Source organism: Elephas maximus, chromosome 1 (genome assembly GCF_024166365.1).
Source record: "Elephas maximus indicus isolate mEleMax1 chromosome 1, mEleMax1 primary haplotype, whole genome shotgun sequence".
NCBI classification, from domain to species: domain Eukaryota; kingdom Metazoa; phylum Chordata; class Mammalia; order Proboscidea; family Elephantidae; genus Elephas; species Elephas maximus.
In genome coordinates this window covers 75,924,371-75,945,074 of record NC_064819.1, presented here as the reverse complement: position 1 = coordinate 75,945,074, position 20,704 = coordinate 75,924,371, and the positions used below count along the sequence as shown (strand labels likewise).

Below are 20,704 nucleotides of genomic sequence, written 5' to 3'. Positions count from 1 at the left end.
GTGATCTTATGTAAGTAATTGTCTGCCTTCCTGGAAGTGTATTTGGAGACAGCAAGATCAAATTCGAAAATTACACACGTGCAAAGCGTATGTTCACCGTTCATCTAGGTTTTATTTTACCAGGAATTTATGGATTACATTAATATTCTAAGAAATGTATCAATAAATAATTGTGAACATTTATTAAGTAGGCCCCTGGGTGGGACAATTTGCACTTGGTTAGTAATCAAAAGGTGGGCGGTTAGTCCACCCAGTGGCGCTGGGGAAGAAAAGCCTGGTGATCTTCCATAAGATCTCAGCCATTGCAAACCCTATGGAATGCAATTCAACTCTGAAACACTTGGGGTCACCATGAGTAGAAATTGACTAGGAAAACAGGTTTGGTGAAGTCCGCGTTCAGGTATACCCTGGCTACTCCAGTAAGATTAACATTTCACTGTGCAGTTATAACGGTTTGGTGTTGTCATTATTTCCAGCTTTAAACCATTTTTGCAAATGGATATCTTGATTTTACAAAAATTTACTTCCATACTCTTTTTGTCTTCCAAAATTCTGCAAGTACATTGTGTTTTAATAGAAATATCAGGTGGAAGTGGCCATGACTTTCTCCTGCTTTTACTATCACCCCTTTTCTCACTCCTTCCACACAGATCTCATCTTGCTTTTCCAGATAGCTCAAAATTTAACAGGTAGAAGGAATCGCAAAGTTTAAATCAATGTTCTTTTACACATAGGAAGCAAAGAGTGTAAATAATTTGCTCAAATTACTGGAGGCAAAATAAGATTCAAATTCTTACTAATATGCCATTCTTTTTTTTTCATTATACCGTATACCTGTTTGTCATTTATTTCCTGTCTAGCCATATAAATTTGGGCTTAATTTGGAACAAAAATAAGGCTTTTTTAAACTTAGAATTTATTTTCTGTTTTAAAGTTATTAAAAAGTTGAATGTGTTGAATTTCTATATGTACTGTATGCTAAAATAATTCATCTCCTAATGGGTAGTTCATGCTGTAAAACAATTGCTGTGTAATACTGAACCACAGGAATCCAGTTTGGCAATGGTTGCAGCCTCCTGAATAACACTTAAATAGGACAGTATCACCTAGTTAGTATTGCAGGAAAAATGCCTTATTTCTCCCTTTCCCTCTCTCCTTGTTCTAAATTCTTGTATTATAATCTGTCATGCCCTTTAATCCAATAAAGAAATACCAATAATCCCTTGGATAAAAGCATAGACAAAGGGGGTGGGGTGGGGTAGAAAAGAGGAACAACAGTTCTTTTTAAATAGGTTTCTGCTGGTTTGTAATCCAGTTGGCAATGGTTAGTTCTCTTAAATGATCTGTGATTATGTGTATTTTTAGCAGTCATTACCCATAATTATTGAAAAATAGCTGTAGTTGTAAGTTAAAAAAAACAAAAAAACCCACTGCCGTCGAGTCCATTCCGACTCATTGCGACTCTATAGGACAGAGTAGAACTGCCCCGTAGAGTTTCCAAGGAGCGCCTGGCAGATTTGAACTGCCGACCTTTTGCTTAGCAGCCATAGCACTCAGCCACTACACCAACAGTGTTCCCGGCAAGCTAAACAATCTACCCTAAATTGCATCTTGGGGCACTTACACTTGAATCTAGGACCATGAGCTCTATCAACACTGGGAAAAATCTCAATGATTTAATTTACACCCCTTGTACCTCCGCTGGAAACCCTGGTGGCATAGAGGTTAAGAGCTACAGCTCCTAATCAAATGGTCGGCAGTTCGGGTTCCCCAGGCACTCCTTGGAAAACCTACAGGACAGTTCTCCTCTGTTCTGTAGGGTCACTATGAGTCGGAATCGACTCGACGGCCCTGGGTTTGGTTTTGTTTCCTATAAGGGCTCAGCTGTTCCTTCAGCCCCTGACTTTTACACATCTTGGCCAGAGAGAGTGGAGAGTTCATTCATTGTTGCCAGGAACTCCACCCACTAAGCTTTCAGAATCTCCTGTTCTGCGGGAAACCAAGAGTAGTTTTGAGATTGAAACGTGGAGATTTATTTTAACTGTGATTAATGTGGGTTGTAAGTATCTCTCGGTCTAAAAATTGAAGTAAAGAGGTCAAAGTGTCTAAGAAAATGCCTTGGCTTTCCTCAGTTGAGTTAGGAAAAGGTTACCTAAAATCATAATCTTTCTTTGGAGTATAGTCCACCCAAAGATGCCTGTTGACCTGTTGATCTACTTCCAAAACCCAAATCGGTGGCAACCTTTTTTTTTTTTAATCTTTCTTTATTCTGAGTGCTTAATACAAAGAAAGAAGCTTCACCATTCCATAGAATGGAATTGCATAAGAATTGTATATATTGTGTCACTGTGCTTTCTCGATACCACCTGAGGTATGTGTTGAAAGAGGTCCTCATCTATGTCTTCAGTAATATAAGTGGAGAAAAATGAAATTTATTCTTCATTTGGTTTCTTCTCTTACTTTTCCATTCTTCCCTAGTAGGATTTTTATTGACTCTCAATTAGTGTTCCTGGACCTGAAAAGTTAAAGCCAATTTGTTACTCTAAGACAACACTGCTCAATAAAAATATATATGCAACTTTTATTTTTCTAGTAACCACATTTTCTAAAAAAAGGTAAAAAGAAACAGGTGAAGTTAATTTTAATAACATTTTTATTAGACCAATATATCAAAATCACTATTATTTAAACATGTATCAATACAAAATTGATTTATTTTGCATTTTTTTATCTTAAGTCTTCAGAATCTTGTGTATATTTTACTTACAGTATATCAAAATTTGGGCTCCAAATTTTCATTGGAAATACTTGATCTGTATTTAAAAGCTTTTAAGTTTGCAGTTAAACAAATGGATTCACATACCAATGTAGTTCCAAGCCATAGTTAAACATATCCAATAACTGAACCCAGTATCGATTTTAAATGTAAACTAATTAATAAAATCCATCTCACAAGATTGTTCTAAATATTACCGAGATAATGCATGTAGAACACAGCACGAATTTAATAGACTTTAAATATATTTTAGGTATTATTTCTCTTCTCTCACTTGCTACATTTTTTATTTGTTTCTCTCATAATGTTTTACAAATTTTAGGTACTCAGTTACTATCATTGTTTATTAGAAACTAGGAAGATTAATTTGTTGCCAGGGCTTCCTCAGCTCTTTTTTATTCCTATTCTTACAGCTATTTTCGAAAAGCTTTACTCTTCAATTCAAGCCAAATGATGAGATTAAAAAAACAAAGAACAAAAAAAACTATTGCCGTCGAATCGATTCCGACTCATAGACCCTATAGGGCAGAGTAGAGCTTCCCCACAGGGTTTCCAAGGAGTGCCTGGTGGAACTGCTGACCTTTTGGTTAGCAGGCCTAGCACTTAACTACTACACCATCAGGATTTTCAATGAGATTAAAGAAAAAGCAAAAAACAAACAACCTCTGCTGTGAGTCGATTCCGACTCATAGCGACCCTATAGGACAGAGCAGAACTGCCTGATAGAGTTTCCAAGGAGGGCCTGGCGGATTCGAGCTGCTAACCTCTTGGTTAGTAGCCATAGCTCTTAACCGCTAGGACGCCAGGGTTTCCAATGATGAGATAAGCAGTCTAAACTTCTTTGCCCATTGGTTTCTGGGGCTCTTTAGAGGCGGAAGAGGAAGATAACTCCTATATAAAAGGCGGCAGTCCCAAAAACTAATAAAAATAAAACTAATTTTTGAACATCTGAAGATATCACTGAGACTTCAAAACAGGCCAACCTACAAGGTGACACAATGCATTTGCCACATGCTAACAAAGGGTTAAAAGTAAAATTATATAGAAAATACTTACAAATCACGAAACGAAAAAAGGCGACAGAAAATAAAAATAATGAGCAGAGCTGAACAAGCTGTTCCTAGAGTGGGGGAAAACCTGAAACAGTAAAAAAATCACAGGAAAGAAAAAGCAACCTCATTATAGTAGAGAAATACAAATTAATCCCCAGTGGGATACCATTTTACAAATCATTAGACTAGCAAAAATTATCATCTGATATTTGTAAATGTAATGAAGACATGCAGTAAAGAGAAGTCTCAAACTATTGGTAGAATATGGGAGTGTAAATTAAAAACACTAACTTGGAAAGCAAATTGTCCATTTCTATTCATGTTGAATATGCACATACCCTGTTACCAAGAAACTCCACGGCCAGAAATACTATAGAGGAAGCGTACAGCTGCACCGTCTGCAGGGGGATAAATAAAACAATTTAGACCTCCGTCAATAAGGAAACGGATAAATAAATTATATACTACTGAGGCATTAGAATCGCTTTGAGCCCTAATAACGGCCAAGGTAAACTATAATTACGTTTCAACGCATATATATCAAAAGCAACGGAGAAAAATGTTTCATAAAAATATGTACAGAAATATATTTTTCTGAAGCTTTTAAAACGTGCAAAATGATGCTGTCTATTGCATAGGGGTATGTACATAGTTTTAAAAAATGCATGTGAAAAATAAACATCAAATTCAAGACGCTGGTTAATTCCGGGGTAGCGAAGAGAGGACTATGCTATTGAGTACGGACACACAGAGATTACATTGTTATACTGAATTTAAGCGATGTAGTGTTCATTAGACTGTCTTTTGTATACCCAGTATTTAAAATAGTACCAGAAGGTAAGAATATAAAAGGAGACAGGGACTATATATTGGAAAGACTTTTAATACTGCCCCGACTGTATCCTACCAGTTGCGGTCGAGTCATTCCTACTCAGCGACCCTATAACGACTTTTTCTCTAGACCGGTAAAGGACCCAGAACGTAAAGACGCTAGAGAAAGGCTGCAAACGGCAACCAGAGACAGAACTGGCGAAAAGAGGCTCTACTCCCCCCTTAGGAATCTTAGATCTCTACCCAGGTCGGACGCTTCATACTTTACCTTGCAAGCATTTTAAGATTATTTCAGTAGGCAACTGCTACATTAACGCTACATTCCACAGCTCCTTCGAATGAAAGTTTGGGGGCCCTAAAAAGGGCCTTTGTTTTTTCAGCAATCTACAGAGCGATAAAATGCTGTTTAGCCACCAAAGCCGTAGAGGGTGCGCCCCTGGCGCTTGAGCGCGTAGACGACATCCATGGCAGTAACTGTCTTTCGCTTGGCGTGCTCGGTGTAGGTGACAGCATCACGGATGACATTCTCCAGGAAAACTTTGAGCACCCCGCGAGTCTCCTCATAGATGAGGCCAGAGATACGCTTAACACCGCCACGCCGAGCCAGACGCCGAATGGCGGGCTTTGTAATACCCTGGATGTTGTCACGCAGGACTTTGCGGTGGCGCTTAGCGCCCCCTTTGCCAAGGCCTTTACCCCCTTTGCCCCGTCCGGACATCCTCAGACTGCCGAAGACCAAGTTGTCTATGACATCTAGCGGCTCTTTTTTATAGGCAATCTCTTGCGGACCAGAGTGAAAACCGAAAGTGCTGTGGCGGGAAGTCTCTCTACGTTGGGGGAGGGGATGTAAAAGGGGAAGAAGCCTGCTGTGCTATCCCTTTTGGTTCCAGGTCAGTTAGTTCTTTTTATTCTCAAGGCCTGGGCTGTTTTTCCTCCGGCTCTTTTCATTTACTGCGTCCTCCAACCTTATTAGATAATAAAACTCTAACATTGTGGACGGTATATAAAAAAGCAAAAAAGACTAAAATAGGATAACACTTACTAGTATAACACATATTTCATCTCTACACATACATTTTTCTTTCTCTAACAGCATTTGTGTTTCTATACCATTTTGTGTTCAGGAAGACAACTTACTGCAAATAGCCACCTTTCTCATATTATTGAGATAAGACTCATGAATGGCCCCTCGTTCACCTATGACAAGGTCAGACACAGACCCTCCAAATCCCCATCTCCTGCCTCATAAATTAGTAACTGAATTGGTTGTCCCCACTGATCAATGAGAAGCAAAGTGCTTGTTAACCAAATTTTAGTTACGCTTCTCTCTTCCCTCCAAGTCCCTGAACTTTGGCTCACCCTCAGCCTGAGCCAACATATTACCCCTCTTTAAGGGCCCTTCCTGGAGAATATAGAATATACCACAGACTGCCAGAAGAATGAACAAATCTATCTTTGAAGAGGTACAGCCAGAGTGTTCCTTAGATGCAAGGATGGCGAGACTTTGTCGTCCGTATTTTGGACAGGTTATCAGGGGGCTCAGTCCCTGGAGAAGGGCATCATGCTTGGTAAAGCAGAGGGTCAGTGAAAATGAGGAGGACCCTCAACAAAATGGATTGACACAGTGGCTGTAACAATGGGTTTAAACAGCAAAGGTTGTGAGGATGGCTCAGGACTGGGCAGTGTTTCAATCTGTTGTACATAGGATCACTATGAGTTGGAACCAACTCAATGGCATCTAACAACAACGACCTGGAGAATAGACTGACCCCCATCATAAAACATTCTGATCTACTATTCTCTGACGTCACCCTTTCATTCCACGTTTCCACACCTGAGTTTTTTCTAGCCTTGTTTACTCTCAGACTGTATAAAAACACTTCCTTCTTGACTCTTTCAGATGCTTGAAGATCTTACATCCACAGTCTTCTCCCTATTGTAGCATTCCCCTCCCCCACTATTAAAATAATTGCTTTCCCTTCCCCCCTTTTCTTACTACCAAAACCATCCATAAATATGGCCACTAACACCTCTACTGCCAACACCACCACCTCTAGGCCAATACCATCGCTACTGCCACCACCATGTCTACTTTCTGAATAAAGAAAGCTTCTTCCTACCAAAGTCTAGATTTCTTTTTTATTTGACACAATAAAAGAAAACCTGCAAAACATATTTGGAAAAACAAAACTGATTCAACCATTGAGAGCAGAGTTCAGTATATTTTACAGAGGGGGTAGATCGAACAGATTAATTTGACAAGTTAACCGAAATACACTTTTAGAGACTTCTCTCTACTTTAAAAAATCAGTGAAATTTCTGCCTCCCAGGAGCCTCTCTCTATCTGATTTCATGAGTTTTGCATAGTAAATAGCGATAATAAGTAATAATAAGTGTAGCAAATTTTTCAGACGGTTTATAGTTTCCGAGATTGATAGATGGGGTGGTTATTTTTCTATAAACATACATATAGTATATCATCTTATTACAACATAATGCTGCTCAGACTCTTGTAACATGGTAACTGACTTACCAAGATAATCTTAGTTCAAATGCAGTGTTTTCCTTGCATCCTCACATTCTTTCACAAAACACATCAAATACAGCAACAAATTCTACTGGTTTTAAGTGTGAAATACATGCTGTACTAAAACTAACCAATGTTTATTGCCTCTGCCTTAGGCCAAGCCACCATGATCTCTCAAAAGGCCTGCTGCAACAGCCTCCTAATTTATATCCTTACTTCCAAACTTATTATTCACCATACAATTGCATTAGCGAACTTTCAAAGACATATAAATCAGATTGTGCCATTCGTCTGCTCAAATCTTATAAAATGACATTTAGAATGATTTTCAAAACTCATCGGATGGCATATAAAGCTCTACACCATCTGACTTGTGACTACCTCTGTGAACGCACTTCTGTCCTGCTCCCTATGCTCTTGATTGTCTTTAACCATTCTTGATCTTAAAGTTGATATTTAACTTACTTAAACTTTTTGATCTTTAGTGGTGTCACAAGGGCGGTGCAGGTGCGGACCGCACCTCCTGACACTGTCAGAGAGGGTTACACCAAAATGGCCCCGGGGTCCGCAGCGGTGGGAGAGGTAGCGGTGGCTGCTCCTATGCAGCCAGGGGAGGTGCGCCAAGGCAGTGGCGTCACTAGGGTTGGTGTCACCCGTCACCTAGTGTGGTAACTCACGACCACCACCACCACCCCTCCCCCATCAACTACCAGTCAGGGTTTGGGTGGGGGGTGAGGCTGGAAGTAGCAGGTCACAGGGCGTGGAGCTTGGCCCTGAGGGGTGGGATGGTGTAGGGTGGGTAGTTGGGGGGGGGTGACACTATGAGTTACCGCACTGGGTGATGCCAACCCTAGTGATGCCACTGTCGATCTTGTTTAAACATTCCAGGCGAGCTACTGTTTAGAATAATTTTAGAATACTTTCCCCCAAAGAGTAACATAATTTCTTCACTGGTTTTATTCAAATCTCTGCTCAAATACTATCACCTCAGAGTTCTTTCAGGGTCAATGTAGTGAGTTGAATAATGTCCTCACCTCAAATTCATGTCTACCCAGAACTTAGAACCCCTTCAGAAAACCAGTTTCCAATGAGTTGATTCTGACTTATGGGACCTCATCTGTGTCAGAGTAGAACTGTGCTCCATAGGATTTTCAATGGCTGATTTTCTGGAAGTAGATTGCCAGTCCTTTTTTCCAAAGCACCTCTGGGTGGACTCAAAACTCCAACCTTTCGGTTAGCAGCCCAGCATGTTAACCATTTCTACTACCCAGGTACTCCCCTTAAGTAAAGTCCCTATTTGGAAACAGGATCTTTGCAGATCTAATTAGTTAAGGATCCTGGATGAAATCACCCTGGATTCAGGGTGTCCCTAAACCTAGTGACTGAAGTCTTTACAATATGAGGAGAGGACCCAGAGACACACACACACACATACAGGGAGGAAGGTCATGTGAAAATAGAGCCAGGGATTGGAGTTATGCTGCCACAAAACAAGGAATGCTAAGTATTGTCAGCAACCGCCAGAAGCTGAGACAGAGGCATAAGGGCAGTTTCTCTTTCAGAGACTCTAAAAGGAACCAACCCTGCTGGCACCTGGATTTCAAACTTCTGGCCCCCAGAACTGTGAAAGAATAAATTTCTGTTGTTTTGAGCCTCTCAGCTGTTGGTAGTTTGTTATGGGAGCTCCAGAAACTAATCCAGCCATCCAAAAGAGAACATAGTTAAATGAAATAATATAGTCCTGTGGTTGACAAAATGGCATCTGTGGGAGAGTGGACAATACCCCTAAGACTTGTATATGTCGAAATATAAGCTTAGCTTTCCTGTAATTCACCCCTCTTGACCAAAGAGATTCTTCCAGCGATTTCATCCTTGTTAACTAATGAAATCCCGGCAGCTTGTCTATAGAAAATTGTATAAGCCAATCAGAAATAAGTTTCTTTGCGTTCCATTTTTTTTCAATAAAAAGCCACCAGCCTTGAAAATTCTATAGAGTGTAGCTTTCTACTCTGCACACCTGGGGCCTCCAGTTGGAGCTCACTCCATGGCAACTAACAACACAGTAACAGGTGTTGAAGATGGGGCATCCTTGGGCTGTGCAAAAAGTTAATTCACTTGGCTGCTAACCAAGAGACTGGAGATAAAAGTCCATCTAGAGGCGCTTAAGAAAGGGCTGGCAATCTACTTCCAAAAAATCAGCCAGTGAAATCCCTATGGAGCACAGTTCTACTCGGGCTCACATGGGATCCCATGAGCTGGAATCCGCTGGATGGCAACTGGTAAAACAAACAAAAAATCCCCCAAATTACTGATGGCAGTTATTAAAAATGCCAGAAGGTGGTATTATGTATTAACTATATAAGCATACATATCACTGTATCGGAAACCCTGGTGGTGTAGTGGTTAAGTGCTACGGCTGCTAACCAAAAGATCAGCAGTTCGAATCCGCCAGGCGCTCCTTGGAAACTTCTACGGGGCAGTTCTACTCTGTCCCATAGGGTCGCTATGAGTCAGAATTGACTAGACGGCAGTGGGTTTTTTGGTTTTTTTTATCACTCTATCAGATTTATTTAAGAAATGCTAGGATAACCAATGTTTTGCAGTCTTTGTATTATATATTTTTAAGACATTACCCTGAGAAGGGTTTCCCTAAAAGTCACCAGACAGCCAAAATTGTCCATGATTTACAAGAAAAAAAAGCTAAGAGCTTCTGTTTTGGGGATTATGTCAGTGTCTCAAATAAAAAACGAAACAAAAAGGCCTCCTGATTTAGATAGGGAGAAGCTTTGTTCAGAAAGAAAAGAGAGAAAGGAAAATGGGCTGTTGTAGTTAGTAGTGGGGAAGGGGGACTATTACAACACGGAGAACATTCCAACTATAAGATCAGCAAGCATCTGGAAATTTAAAGGTTTTTTCTTTTCTAGAGACAAGAATAAGCAAGGCTAGAAAAAACAAACAAACAAAACAAAAAAGCCAGGTGTGGGAATGTCTTAGTTATCTAGTGCTGCTGTAACAGAAATACAACAAGTGGATGGCTTTAACAAACAGGAATTTATTTTCTCACAGTTTGGGAGGCTAGAAGTCCGAATTCAGAGGTGAAGGTTTTCTGTCTGTGCGCTCTGGAGTAAGGTCTTTGTCTCTTCAGCTTCTGCTTCCTGGTTCCTTGGAGATCTCCATGTGGCTTGGCAGCTACCTTACCCCATTCTCTGCTTGCTTGCTGCTTGCTTGTTTAATCTCTTCTATATTTTTTTTTATATCTCAAAGGAGATTGACTCAAAACATGCCCTACACTAATCTCATCTCATTAACATAACAAAGACAACTCATTCTTAAATGGGATTATAATCACAGACGTAGAGGTTAGGAATCAGAACACATTTTGGGGGGATGCAATTTAATCCATAACAGATGACGAGGAATGATTTATGCCTCACCCTATTCTCAGGGAGGGTCCCTTAGAAAGGGGTCCTTAAAGGCCCTTAAGATGAGAGTGGGTTAAAGTTCAGGGACTTAGGGGAAGGAGGGACACTTAAGCAAAGTTTGGTTAACAAGCATTTTGTTTCTGATTGATCAGTGGGGACAAGCCATGGGAATGTGAAGGATCTGTAAACAAGGGCATAATCCTTAGTCTTATCTAAATCATATCAGGAAAGGTGGTTATTTGCAGTAAGCCTTTTCATGAACACAAAGGGTGGGGGGATTTCTTAAAACACGTTGTTTTCTAGGATCACAGGGTTCAGGTAAAATTCAACATTGTCAAGTTGAAGGAATTCAGTTAGCAGAAAGTAGGAGGCAAGATTCTGTAACCTTGGCAGTAAAAGACCATTTTTTTGGCAGTAAAAGACCATTGGCATGGTCTTATTTGGTTACAACAACAACAAAAAAGGGATTTGCAACGTCTCATTAATCAACCTTTCCTTCCTCCGTAAGTAACCATGTCAGCCTTGCTCAGAGGCCTGTTCCTGACAGGAGCTCCCAGCACCCTGTACTTCTCAATACCCATACGCAGTTTCTTGTGAAACCATACCGTAATCCTTTTTCCTCATCTAAGTCTTCGAGAGGTAGGCTTTATGACCCAGGTGATTAGTAAAACTTTGTATTTGAACGGAATAGTTTTGGCAAACATGTCCTTGAACATCTCGGTTGGTTTTAAGGTCGTCAGAAATTACTATCAAGTTCTCCTGAGGGAACAGCATTTGAGATTTTAATGGCCTATTTTTTTTATCACAAACCTTTCTCAGGATACAGGATGGTGTCATATTTATAGACGTCATTCCAACATTTTACTCTCAATTTTAAGTGGGTAAATTTAATACATAGAGGGATATTATATTTATAGACGTCATTCCAACATTTTACTCTCAATTTTAAGTGGATAAATTTAATACATAGAGGGATAGCAGAGTGCCTCCAAATTCAGGAAGTAAAACAAAGAACTGAGCATATACGTTACCACGTTATAAACTGAACGTATATAACTGAGCCACACATTTCTACTGTCAAGAGAAATGTGTGGCTGACAGAGCGTTCGGAGAGGTGTAGACTATGGTGTCATAAAGCTCTCCACTCGATCTCGGGGCAAGTTGGATGTCCAACAGGTTTGCGTCCTCAAACAGCCCCACCAGATAGGCCTCACACGCCTCCTGCAGCGCCATGACTGCTGAGCTCTGGAAGCGCAAGTCGGTCTTGAAGTCCTGCGCGATCTCGCTCGCCAGCCGCTGGAACTTCAGCTTGAGGATCATTAGCTCGGTCGACTTCTGGTAGCGCCGAATCTCGCGCAGCGTCGAGGTGTCGGCAGGATAGTGGCGCAGTCTTGCGGGTGCTGGCCGCCTTGGTGGCCAGCTGCTTGGGCGGCGCCTTGCCGCCGGTGGACTCGCGAGCTGTCTGCTAAATTCGAGCCACAGGCTTCTTTTGCATCCACTTAAGAAAAATGAGGAAGCTAATGGCTGCCCGTGGGTATTTTAGATTGTAAATAAACTAGCGACCTAACGGATCTGCTCACAAAGACTCTAACAAGTCGTATTTTTTGTTACCTGGACTTCCAACTTTAAACCTACGGGTACCTGCGTTTTAAACAAGGACCCGGGGGAACACTTGTTACTCTCCGGCTTTCCTGAATTTAGGTCTTTTACTACTTCTTCCCCGCCTCCCTACATAGAATGTTACGTTCTTTTCCAGCAAATATGAGTGGCTCTGAAAAGAGCCTTTGGTTTGGAGTCGATTAGCTTTACTGGGATTGCTGCAAAGTACTCTTGATTTCTATTTGCCCTTGGCCTTATGGTGGCTCTCGGTCTTCTTGGGCAGCAGCACGGCCTGGATGTTGGGCAGGACGCCACCCTGAGCAATGGTAACTTTACCCAGCAGCTTATTCAGCTCCTCGTCGTTGCGGATGGCCAGCTGCAGGTGGCGCGGGATGATGCGGGTCTTCTTGTTGTCGCGGGCCGCGTTCCCTGCCAGCTCCAGGATCTCGGCCGTCAGGTACTCCAGCACCGCCGCCAGGTACACCGGCGCGCCAGCCCCAACCCGCTCCGCATAGTTGCCTTTGCGTAGGAGGCGGTGTACTCGGCCAACAGGGAACTGAAGCCCGGCGCGGGAAGACCGAGTCTTGGCTTTGGCACGAGCTTTTCCACCTTGCTTACCACGACCAGACATAGCTAACTTGTCACACTCACAAGAAGCTGAGGAGAATGTGTAACGGCAGCACTTTTTATAACCACTGTTAGGCGCCAGAAAGAACACTTGTCATTGGTTAAGATTGTAGCTCCATCTTAACCAATGAAAATGCGGCGTTAGACATGGCTTATTCTGATTGGACAAAATTGCGTTCTGACGTCACTCAAATAACTACCAATCACACACACAGGGCCTTAACTTTCTTTATTTGCATAAATCTTTCTATATAAAGAGGACACGCGATCATTGTCGCCACTTCTTTTGTTTCCTGGCATCTTCCAGTTCCGATCATGCCTGAACCAGCCAAATCGGCGCCTGCCCCGAAGAAGGGCTCCAAGAAGGCGGTGACCAAGGCGCAGAAGAAAGACGGCAAAAAGCGAAAGCGAAGCCGCAAGGAGAGTTACTCCATCTACGTCTACAAGGTGCTGAAGCAGGTCCACCCCGACACCGGCATCTCGTCTAAGGCCATGGGCATCATGAACTCCTTCGTCAACGACATCTTCGAGCGCATCGCTGGTGAGGCCTCTCGCCTGGCGCATTACAACAAGCGCTCGACCATCACGTCCAGGGAGATCCAGACAGCTGTGCGCCTGCTGCTGCCCGGGGAGCTGGCCAAGCACGCCGTGTCCGAGGGCACCAAGGCCGTCACCAAGTACACCAGCGCCAAGTAAACAGTAAGTCTCAATCTTGACATAAACGGCTCTTTTAAGAGCCACCCACGTTCTCAATGAAAGAGCTGTTGCTTGTTTTTTTTTCTTTTTTGGCCCTTAGTGACTGCTTGCCCTTAACAGGTTCTTGGTATTGCTTGTAATTCAGGTCTTAAGAAAGATCCTTACTCAAAGGCAAGATTACTCACTCCAGTTTTGCGTAGTCTTATCTAGGGTAACCACTGGGCAGAAGTTTAGGATCGTTTCTGTTAAGACCGGGATCAAGCGGCTGACAATGGTACTTAGCCCTGACAAATCTTAGGATGTGTAGTGTAAAGTAACAATGCCCTGAGCTAATCATTGTCATTTAAGAACTTCCTCCATTTAAAATGTAGTCCGTCCACAGTTTTGTTAACCTTTAGGGTTAAGTAACGAACTGGAAGAAAGCTTTTTCTAGTTCGAAACAGGTTCATACTCTAGAGCCCTTGTCAGAATTGCTGAGTTGGACTCGCGCCAAGACATAGAGGTTGGGCGGGGAGTTTGAATTTGGCGGCTGATTGCCCGCCCTTCCTCCTCGCGTCCTGATTGGTCGACAGCATCCAGGCCCAGCGCCGCTCAGTACGCATGCGCCAGAGGGTTCCGGCTTCCGCAGCCCTCAGCCTGGCAATGGCGCTTCTGGAGTAAACAATGCCGGTTGATTCTGTTTTTCATTCTTCCCTTTAGGATTTTAGCCCTTTCGGGAATAAGATGTATTATTTTCTCGGAATTTTCCTTGAGGAGAAAGGATTTTGAATGCAATTTTCAGCCTGAGAGAGTTCAATGCTGTTTCTAATTAGGAAACTTTTGCCCTATATCCATGTAACAAAACATTACAATAGGAAACAAGACTTTGGGGGGTAGTGAAGGCATAGAAACGTGAAAGCATTTATCCGACTCTTCTGAAACTAAAATTAACCTATTTTAAAGTTTTTTTTTATTGGTGTCTTAAATCCTGTTTTCTGACCTTGCCTAGAACCACTGAGGAAAAACCAATTCCAAATGATTTATTTAGGTTGTCATAAACGAGACCCAACCACCCAAGAAATGATGATGTCTCTCTGGGTTATAATTATTAAAAATTATGTGTCTCTTAGATAATACAAAGCCAAGTTCTACGAAGGGTTTTGAACCTTCCATTATGGCTGAGTTTTGGTTTAGGTAATTTAAAATAAATTACTACCTAATGTGTCTAAAATGGATCCAAATTTAGTACAGTAGTAAAGTCTGAAACAATTCTCTGTTTTTCGATTCAAATCCTACACATCTTTCAAGGCCCACTCTAATCTTACTGGCTCCTTTAAAGTTTCTTCCCTTTTTTAAGCTGCTGCATCTAACAACTTGTCTAGCATTTGGAAACAGCTTCCACATAATTCCTTACATGTGTCTACTTGTATTGTTCTTTGCCTGGTTTATTGTAAGTACAACTCATGTTGCCATGAAATGTACACTCATGGCATGAAAAGTAAAGAGAAAAAGAAAAAACAGTATTTTCTTCTATTGTGATCCTACACTAAAGATAACTGAGACCTGTAAATAAGCACAGCATAAATGATTTTTATGTAATGACTTATTTTGTCACATGAGGCCCTGATACCAAAAAAAAAAAAAAAAAAATCCAAATCCATTACCACTGAGTCCATTTCAACTCATGCCCTATAGGACAGAGTAGAACTGCCCCATGATTTCCAAGGACTGCCTGGTGGATTCGAGCTGCGGACCTTTTGGTTAGCAGCCTTAGCACTCAACTATTACACCACCTGGGTTTGAGGCCCTAATGCTCTCCGTTCATTCAAATGATGAGATAATTTCCAAGCTAAACATTTTGTTGTTTATTTTTCCCCATGGAACAGGACTATGTGAGGTTCTGGTGCTTCCGTGTAAAATGTAGGGGACATTTCATTGCCAAGAGAATGCTGAACAAAAGGTTTCAGCTGTTTTACGGATCCAGGGGCTGGGGGAAGGGAAAGGGTTAGCAGGGGAAGAGTACTGGGTATTGAGTCAGAGTGGAGAAAAAGTATCTCAAGGCCCCTTGATAAGATGGCCTCAGCAGAAGGGCCCAAGAGACACCTTGGCCATAGGCCTGTGCGGGGGTAGGTCTAATTGGGGAGATTCAGAACTGAAACACTCCATTCAGAAATTAAACTGAGGGTTTTACTTCTAGGCTCCTGATAACCATTAGGATTTTATTAAAGTAGCTGTTTGAAAAACAAAGCTCAGTCGTGTTTGTTATGTTGAGTGTTCTAGCAACTGGCCTCAGAAAAAGCTTCACTGAGTTGTTAAATTAGAGCCTATAGATAAACATGTTGTTTTAAATATCTTAACAAGTTCCCCAGCAAGCGCCTAGGCATTATCTTTTTTTTTTCTCAGCTAAATAAGCAGCTTATTTACATTTTCCTAATTAATGGCCAGTTCTTTATCCAAAGATTCCAATTAAGTTGGCCCAGCTGCATTTATATCACTAACTTCCACATCACTAAACTTTCATGTTGAAATTGATTACACTTTTCATTTAAGAATTATTGCCTTAGTTAAAACATATCACGTATGAGAGATTTGTGTTAGACTAGAAACTGAAGTAAAGGAAGTTTCACAAATTGCCACCCTTGTAAGTCTCATCTCCTTTCCTGCCATTGCTTTGATGTGAAGTTGTTATCTGTACTCACTGTATTTGTTAAATATCTCTTTGTTTTGCCTCTAAGGCAGAGCATGCTGTTAGAACCAAACTGAATGCATGCTCTCCTGCACTTCATTCCTTCAATACATTTTATTTGTTTAAATATCAAATTAGAGTGTTGGCCCAGCGACTTCACGAGGACAGGACCCTGTTCCTGGTTCCCTTGGCAGTGAGAAATTGCCCCATGTCTGTTGTCTGCGGTGATATGTCTGACCCTTTCCTGTGGCAGTGGCCACTGGGAGGAAAATGTAGCAGTGGAGGAGCTGGTGCTTTTCCTGGTTTAATGTTTTACTTGTATTATTGCAGTTACATGATCAGGGACTTGACTTCTTGCATTTTAGCTTGTCCTAATTGACTCCTCCCACATCTGGAAGCTCAGCTCAGCTCTCTGTCTCCAGCTCCCTCAGCTACTGGAAAAGTAACAAAAACAGCCAAAAACTCCTGATGAGGTAGAAAGTGATTTAGTGGCTATGAAGACTCCTATAGTTATAATATTGGGTGGTATTGTACAGAGATGGATACATTTACCAACTCAATTAGAAATCCAAAGACCAGATCTAATTTTTTTGTTGAAACTTTAGAAATAAGAAATGGGATTCCAGAGTAGTGAGGAAAAAGCGGGCTGGTCAATACACTTTTCAGGGTGATTGGTTATCCAAAGGGGGAAAAAAAGTTCCTAAGTGTAAAAGGGAAAGCACTAAAACCTTTTCGAAGATGAAGCAGGAAAATGTGTTCTTAGCTGTAGGGGAGGATTTCTTAAACAAAAAACAAACACACAAACCATGAAAAAAAGAGTGTTATTATATTTCATTAAAAGAAGCACTTTCTTTCTAAGCTATTTTACAGCTTCAAGATTTCTGTGTTCTCTGTTCCTTAATTTGAGAAGGAGAAAATATGAGTGAATGTCAGTCCAGAACAAAGGAATACCAAATTTATTTTTCCTTAAAGGATAGGCAAGGAATTCTCTCTGGGGGAGCCTGTTTGTTCCTATTTGTTTTTCTGCTCGGTTGTGACCATTTTCCAGCTCCAGCGATCAGGTGTTGGCACAGTATATTCTTTCTACTAAAGCCACCTTCCTAGTGAATAGAAATCTTGTAGTTAATGGACTACATAGCCCCACACATAGGTTTAACCATAAAAAAGATACTGCTTTTCCCAAGTCTGAGAAAGTAATACCTGATCGGGACCTCAGCATGTTTAGGGAAGAACTTGGAAAAAATTATATTTTTTTACTAGCTTAATTGGCTTGTCTAGGTCATAGTTTCAAAATATAAGTTTCTACATGAAAAGTGGGATTACTGCAATTGGTCACAGGAAGAACTCAAAATACTGCATTCCTGTTCTACATTCTACTTTGGTGAGTAGCGTCTGGGGTCTTAAAAGCCTGTGAGCAGCAACCTAGGATATTCTACTGGTATCACACCTTCTGGAGCAGGGAAGAATGAAGAAAACTAAAGATACAAGGGAAAGATTAGCCCAAAGGACTAAAGGACCACATCTACCATGGCCTCTACGAGAATGAGTCCAGTACAGCTAGATAGTGCCCAGCTACCACCAATGACTGCTCTGCCAGGATCACAATAGAGGGTCCTGGACAGAGCTGAAAAAAAGTGTAGAACAAAATTCTAACTCAAAAAGAAAGACCAGACTTGCTGGCCTGATAGAGACTGGAGAAACCCTGAGAGTATGGCCCTCGAACACCCTTTCAGCTCAGTAATGAAGTGACTCCTAAGGTTCACCCTTCAGCCAAAGATTGGACAGGCCCATAAAACAAAACGAGACTAAAGGGGCACACCAGCCCTGGGGCAAGGACTAGAAGGCAGGAGGGGACAGGAAAGCTGGTAATAAGGAATCCAAGGCTGAGAAGGGAGAGTGTTGACATGTCGTGGGATTGCTAACCAATGTCGTAAAACAATATGTGTACTAACTGTTCAATGAGAAACTAATTTGTTCTGCAACCTTCATCTAAAGTACAATTAAAAAAAATCACATTATTGCAAAACACTTTTTCTCATTTTAACATAGAAAAGAAACTAACTTCGCATTCTCCAGTAAAAGTTTGATAGAGATTTTTTTTAACTTAAAGTAGTTAATATTTTAAGTGACTTATTTCTATATAAATATGGAAAATATCTCCAGCAGATATTTTGAATTTGTATTCAGAATGGGTTCAATTTCTTCATACTTTTCAATTTTTTTCTTCTTCTCTTCTTGTTCTTAATTCAGAATTATAAAAGTGTTAAGATGTCTTTTACTATTTTGTCTATATATGTAAAGTTATTTTTAATGTATCAGGAACTAAGACTTTTCAGAATAAAAGAGTTTTAATTATAAAATCAAAAGATGGTAGGTAAAAATTCCTTTAACTTAAATTTGAATGGGAAATATCAATATGATCTTAAATTTGTTTTTTTTTTTTAAGAAAACAAAAACTTTTCTTTTTTCCTAGAACTTTTCACAGACTATGTTTAAAAAAAATGACAGTCCAGTCCATGAACAATGAGAATTCCCATCACCTAGATTATAGTCTCTTAATGCCTTCTCCAAAGAGAAAACATGGCAACTTGGAAATTTGGGTACATGCTATGGATAGATTTAAGAGACATAAGCAAATGCCATGTGTAGATCTCATGAGATCCTTATTTAGGCAAAATCACTGTAAAAAAAAATTTGAGGAATTTTTTTTTTTTTTAAGGACTAGGTATTGGATGATGTTACAAATAATTTTTAAATTTTCTTAGGAGTGAAAGTTATACTTTCTTTAGGTCTGTATCTTTTAGGATGCTTCTGAAAATATTCATGATTGAAATAACGTATTTTGGATTTCTTTACAACTTCCCCATGTGGCTGCTGATAATAAACAAAATGGGCAAGATGTTGGTAGTTGTTGAAGTATGTGTGATGGGTACTTGGAAGTATATTATCGACTCGACCCCAGTGGATTTGATTTTGGTCAATATTTCCACCCCCACCCCCCTCCCAAATTTAAAAATTGAAGCTGGCCCAATTAATTAATTTCTTTTTTGATCAATAGAGGAACACACTGAGAGAAATCAAGTGTCGGTGGAGAGAAATTCTGGCAACTGTTACTATACTAAGGGAAAGACCAGAACAGAGGAAGAGCTCCTTTCATCAGTAGGTGAGTTAAGAACGCTATCTCCATCTTGTGGCCATTTAGGATAATGTAGCTAAAATATTGTTTGTTTTGGTTTAAGATTTGATTAAGCATTTCCACTCTAGGGTTTAATTATTGTATATATGAAATGGAAACCCTGCTGGTGTAGTCGTTAAGTGCTATGGCTGCTAGCCAAGAAGAAGCTGACAGTTCGAATCCGCCAGGCGCTGCTTGGAAACTCTACCGGGCAGTTCTACTCTGTCATACAGGGTTGCTGAGTCGGAATCTACTCGACAGCAGTGGGTTTGCAGTGGGTTTGGGTTTTTTGGTTTATATAAAAAATACAGTACAGTAAGCAATCTCATTTTCAACCTGGTAACCAACTGCCCAGTTCTCCCATCTACTACAAGGAACACGTTTATTAGGTTCCTGTATATCTATCTGGAGTTCTTTTTATACAAACACAATACACGTATGTGGTGTCTCTTTGTCTCCCTTAAAATCAAATGGCCAGTGGTTGAATGTTCCTCACACGATTGTGTCCCTTGCTTTTCTCACTATCTATCTTGGAACTTTTTCTTATTAGTAAATAGAGTGGCTGAAATTGGTGACCCAAGGAGAGAAACTCAACTCCAAACCTGCTTCTTTATTGGAACCCCCACCACGGCTGTAGGAAGCAGCTGAAGCATGGACCTGTCTTCGGATCTGCCCAGGAGCCAACAGGGTCAGGGCAGCTCTGGGATACCTGAATTCCTGCTTTTTTCCTGGAGTGAGGCCTCTACGCTTTGTAAGGAGAGACATTGAGATCCAAACACAGAGCATTCGTCTTATCAGTGAAGCTTTCTATGTCTTCTTGTAGTTGATCCACCCCACCCATATTTCCTATCGATACTGATGGCTTTATTTTTCTTCATAATATGTATCAAGATCCGACATGCTGTGTACTTTACCTATTCATTTGCTTATGTCTTTACCATGCAAACTTCCCCACTACAATATAAGTTCCTTGAGAGCTGGATTTTTTTTCCATCCATCTATTTTGATCGCTGCTGTATTTTTTAGCTTTTAGAACAGTGCCTGGCACAGAGTAGGTGGGAAAATATATATATATATATATATATATATATATATATATATATATATATATATATATATGCCTGAAGAAACAAATGAATGAATATTCTGCCTTGTAGTTGCCAGCTGGGAGACTCTCAAAGAATTTCCTTTACTTCCTTTGGTGGATGGTCCAGAAAACCAGAGATAAATTGTCATCTCGTACAGCCATTGTCCTTGATATTATGGTACATAATATGGTGGAAGAAATGCTGGGTCACATGTATGTCACAGCTGATTTCAGAGGCTGATGGAGG

General features: G+C 40.7%; 3 protein-coding genes across 5 annotated transcripts; 1 reads left to right on the top strand and 2 right to left on the bottom strand.

Annotated features, from left to right (window-relative positions):
• Positions 1-965: 965 nt before the first annotated feature.
• On the bottom strand, positions 966-5,423 carry LOC126077106 (histone H4). Of its 3 annotated transcripts, XM_049886113.1 has the most exons (3): positions 4,928-5,423; positions 4,167-4,226; positions 2,661-3,913 (listed from the first exon to the last, which is right to left on the bottom strand). In XM_049886113.1, the coding sequence occupies exon 1, from the start codon at positions 5,375-5,377 to the stop codon at positions 5,066-5,068; it is 312 nt and encodes a 103-aa protein (XP_049742070.1). In that variant the 5' UTR covers positions 5,378-5,423; the 3' UTR covers positions 2,661-3,913; positions 4,167-4,226; positions 4,928-5,065. The 3 variants fall into 3 exon arrangements, with proteins under 3 accessions (XP_049742060.1, XP_049742077.1, XP_049742070.1); XM_049886103.1 differs by adding an exon at positions 966-2,515 and having other exon boundaries at positions 3,833-5,423; XM_049886120.1 differs by lacking the exon at positions 2,661-3,913 and adding an exon at positions 969-2,515 and having other exon boundaries at positions 4,120-5,423.
• A 4,801-nt stretch (positions 5,424-10,224) lies between these two features.
• LOC126077092 (histone H2A type 1) lies at positions 10,225-12,858 on the bottom strand. Its single transcript, XM_049886064.1, has one exon. The coding sequence runs from the start codon at positions 12,836-12,838 to the stop codon at positions 12,446-12,448; it is 393 nt and encodes a 130-aa protein (XP_049742021.1). The 5' UTR covers positions 12,839-12,858; the 3' UTR covers positions 10,225-12,445.
• Positions 12,859-13,105: 247 nt separating this feature from the next.
• On the top strand, positions 13,106-20,371 carry LOC126077100 (histone H2B type 1-J). The gene is made up of 3 exons (XM_049886092.1): positions 13,106-13,533; positions 19,254-19,358; positions 19,921-20,371. The coding sequence occupies exon 1, from the start codon at positions 13,150-13,152 to the stop codon at positions 13,528-13,530; it is 381 nt and encodes a 126-aa protein (XP_049742049.1). The 5' UTR covers positions 13,106-13,149; the 3' UTR covers positions 13,531-13,533; positions 19,254-19,358; positions 19,921-20,371.
• Positions 20,372-20,704: the final 333 nt, after the last annotated feature.

Coding starts and splice junctions, on each gene's coding strand:
- LOC126077106 (XM_049886103.1), bottom strand. CDS start 5,377: ATGTCCGGACGGGGCAAAGGGGGTAAAGGCCTTGGCAAAGGGGGCGCT.
- LOC126077092 (XM_049886064.1), bottom strand. CDS start 12,838: ATGTCTGGTCGTGGTAAGCAAGGTGGAAAAGCTCGTGCCAAAGCCAAG.
- LOC126077100 (XM_049886092.1), top strand. CDS start 13,150: ATGCCTGAACCAGCCAAATCGGCGCCTGCCCCGAAGAAGGGCTCCAAG.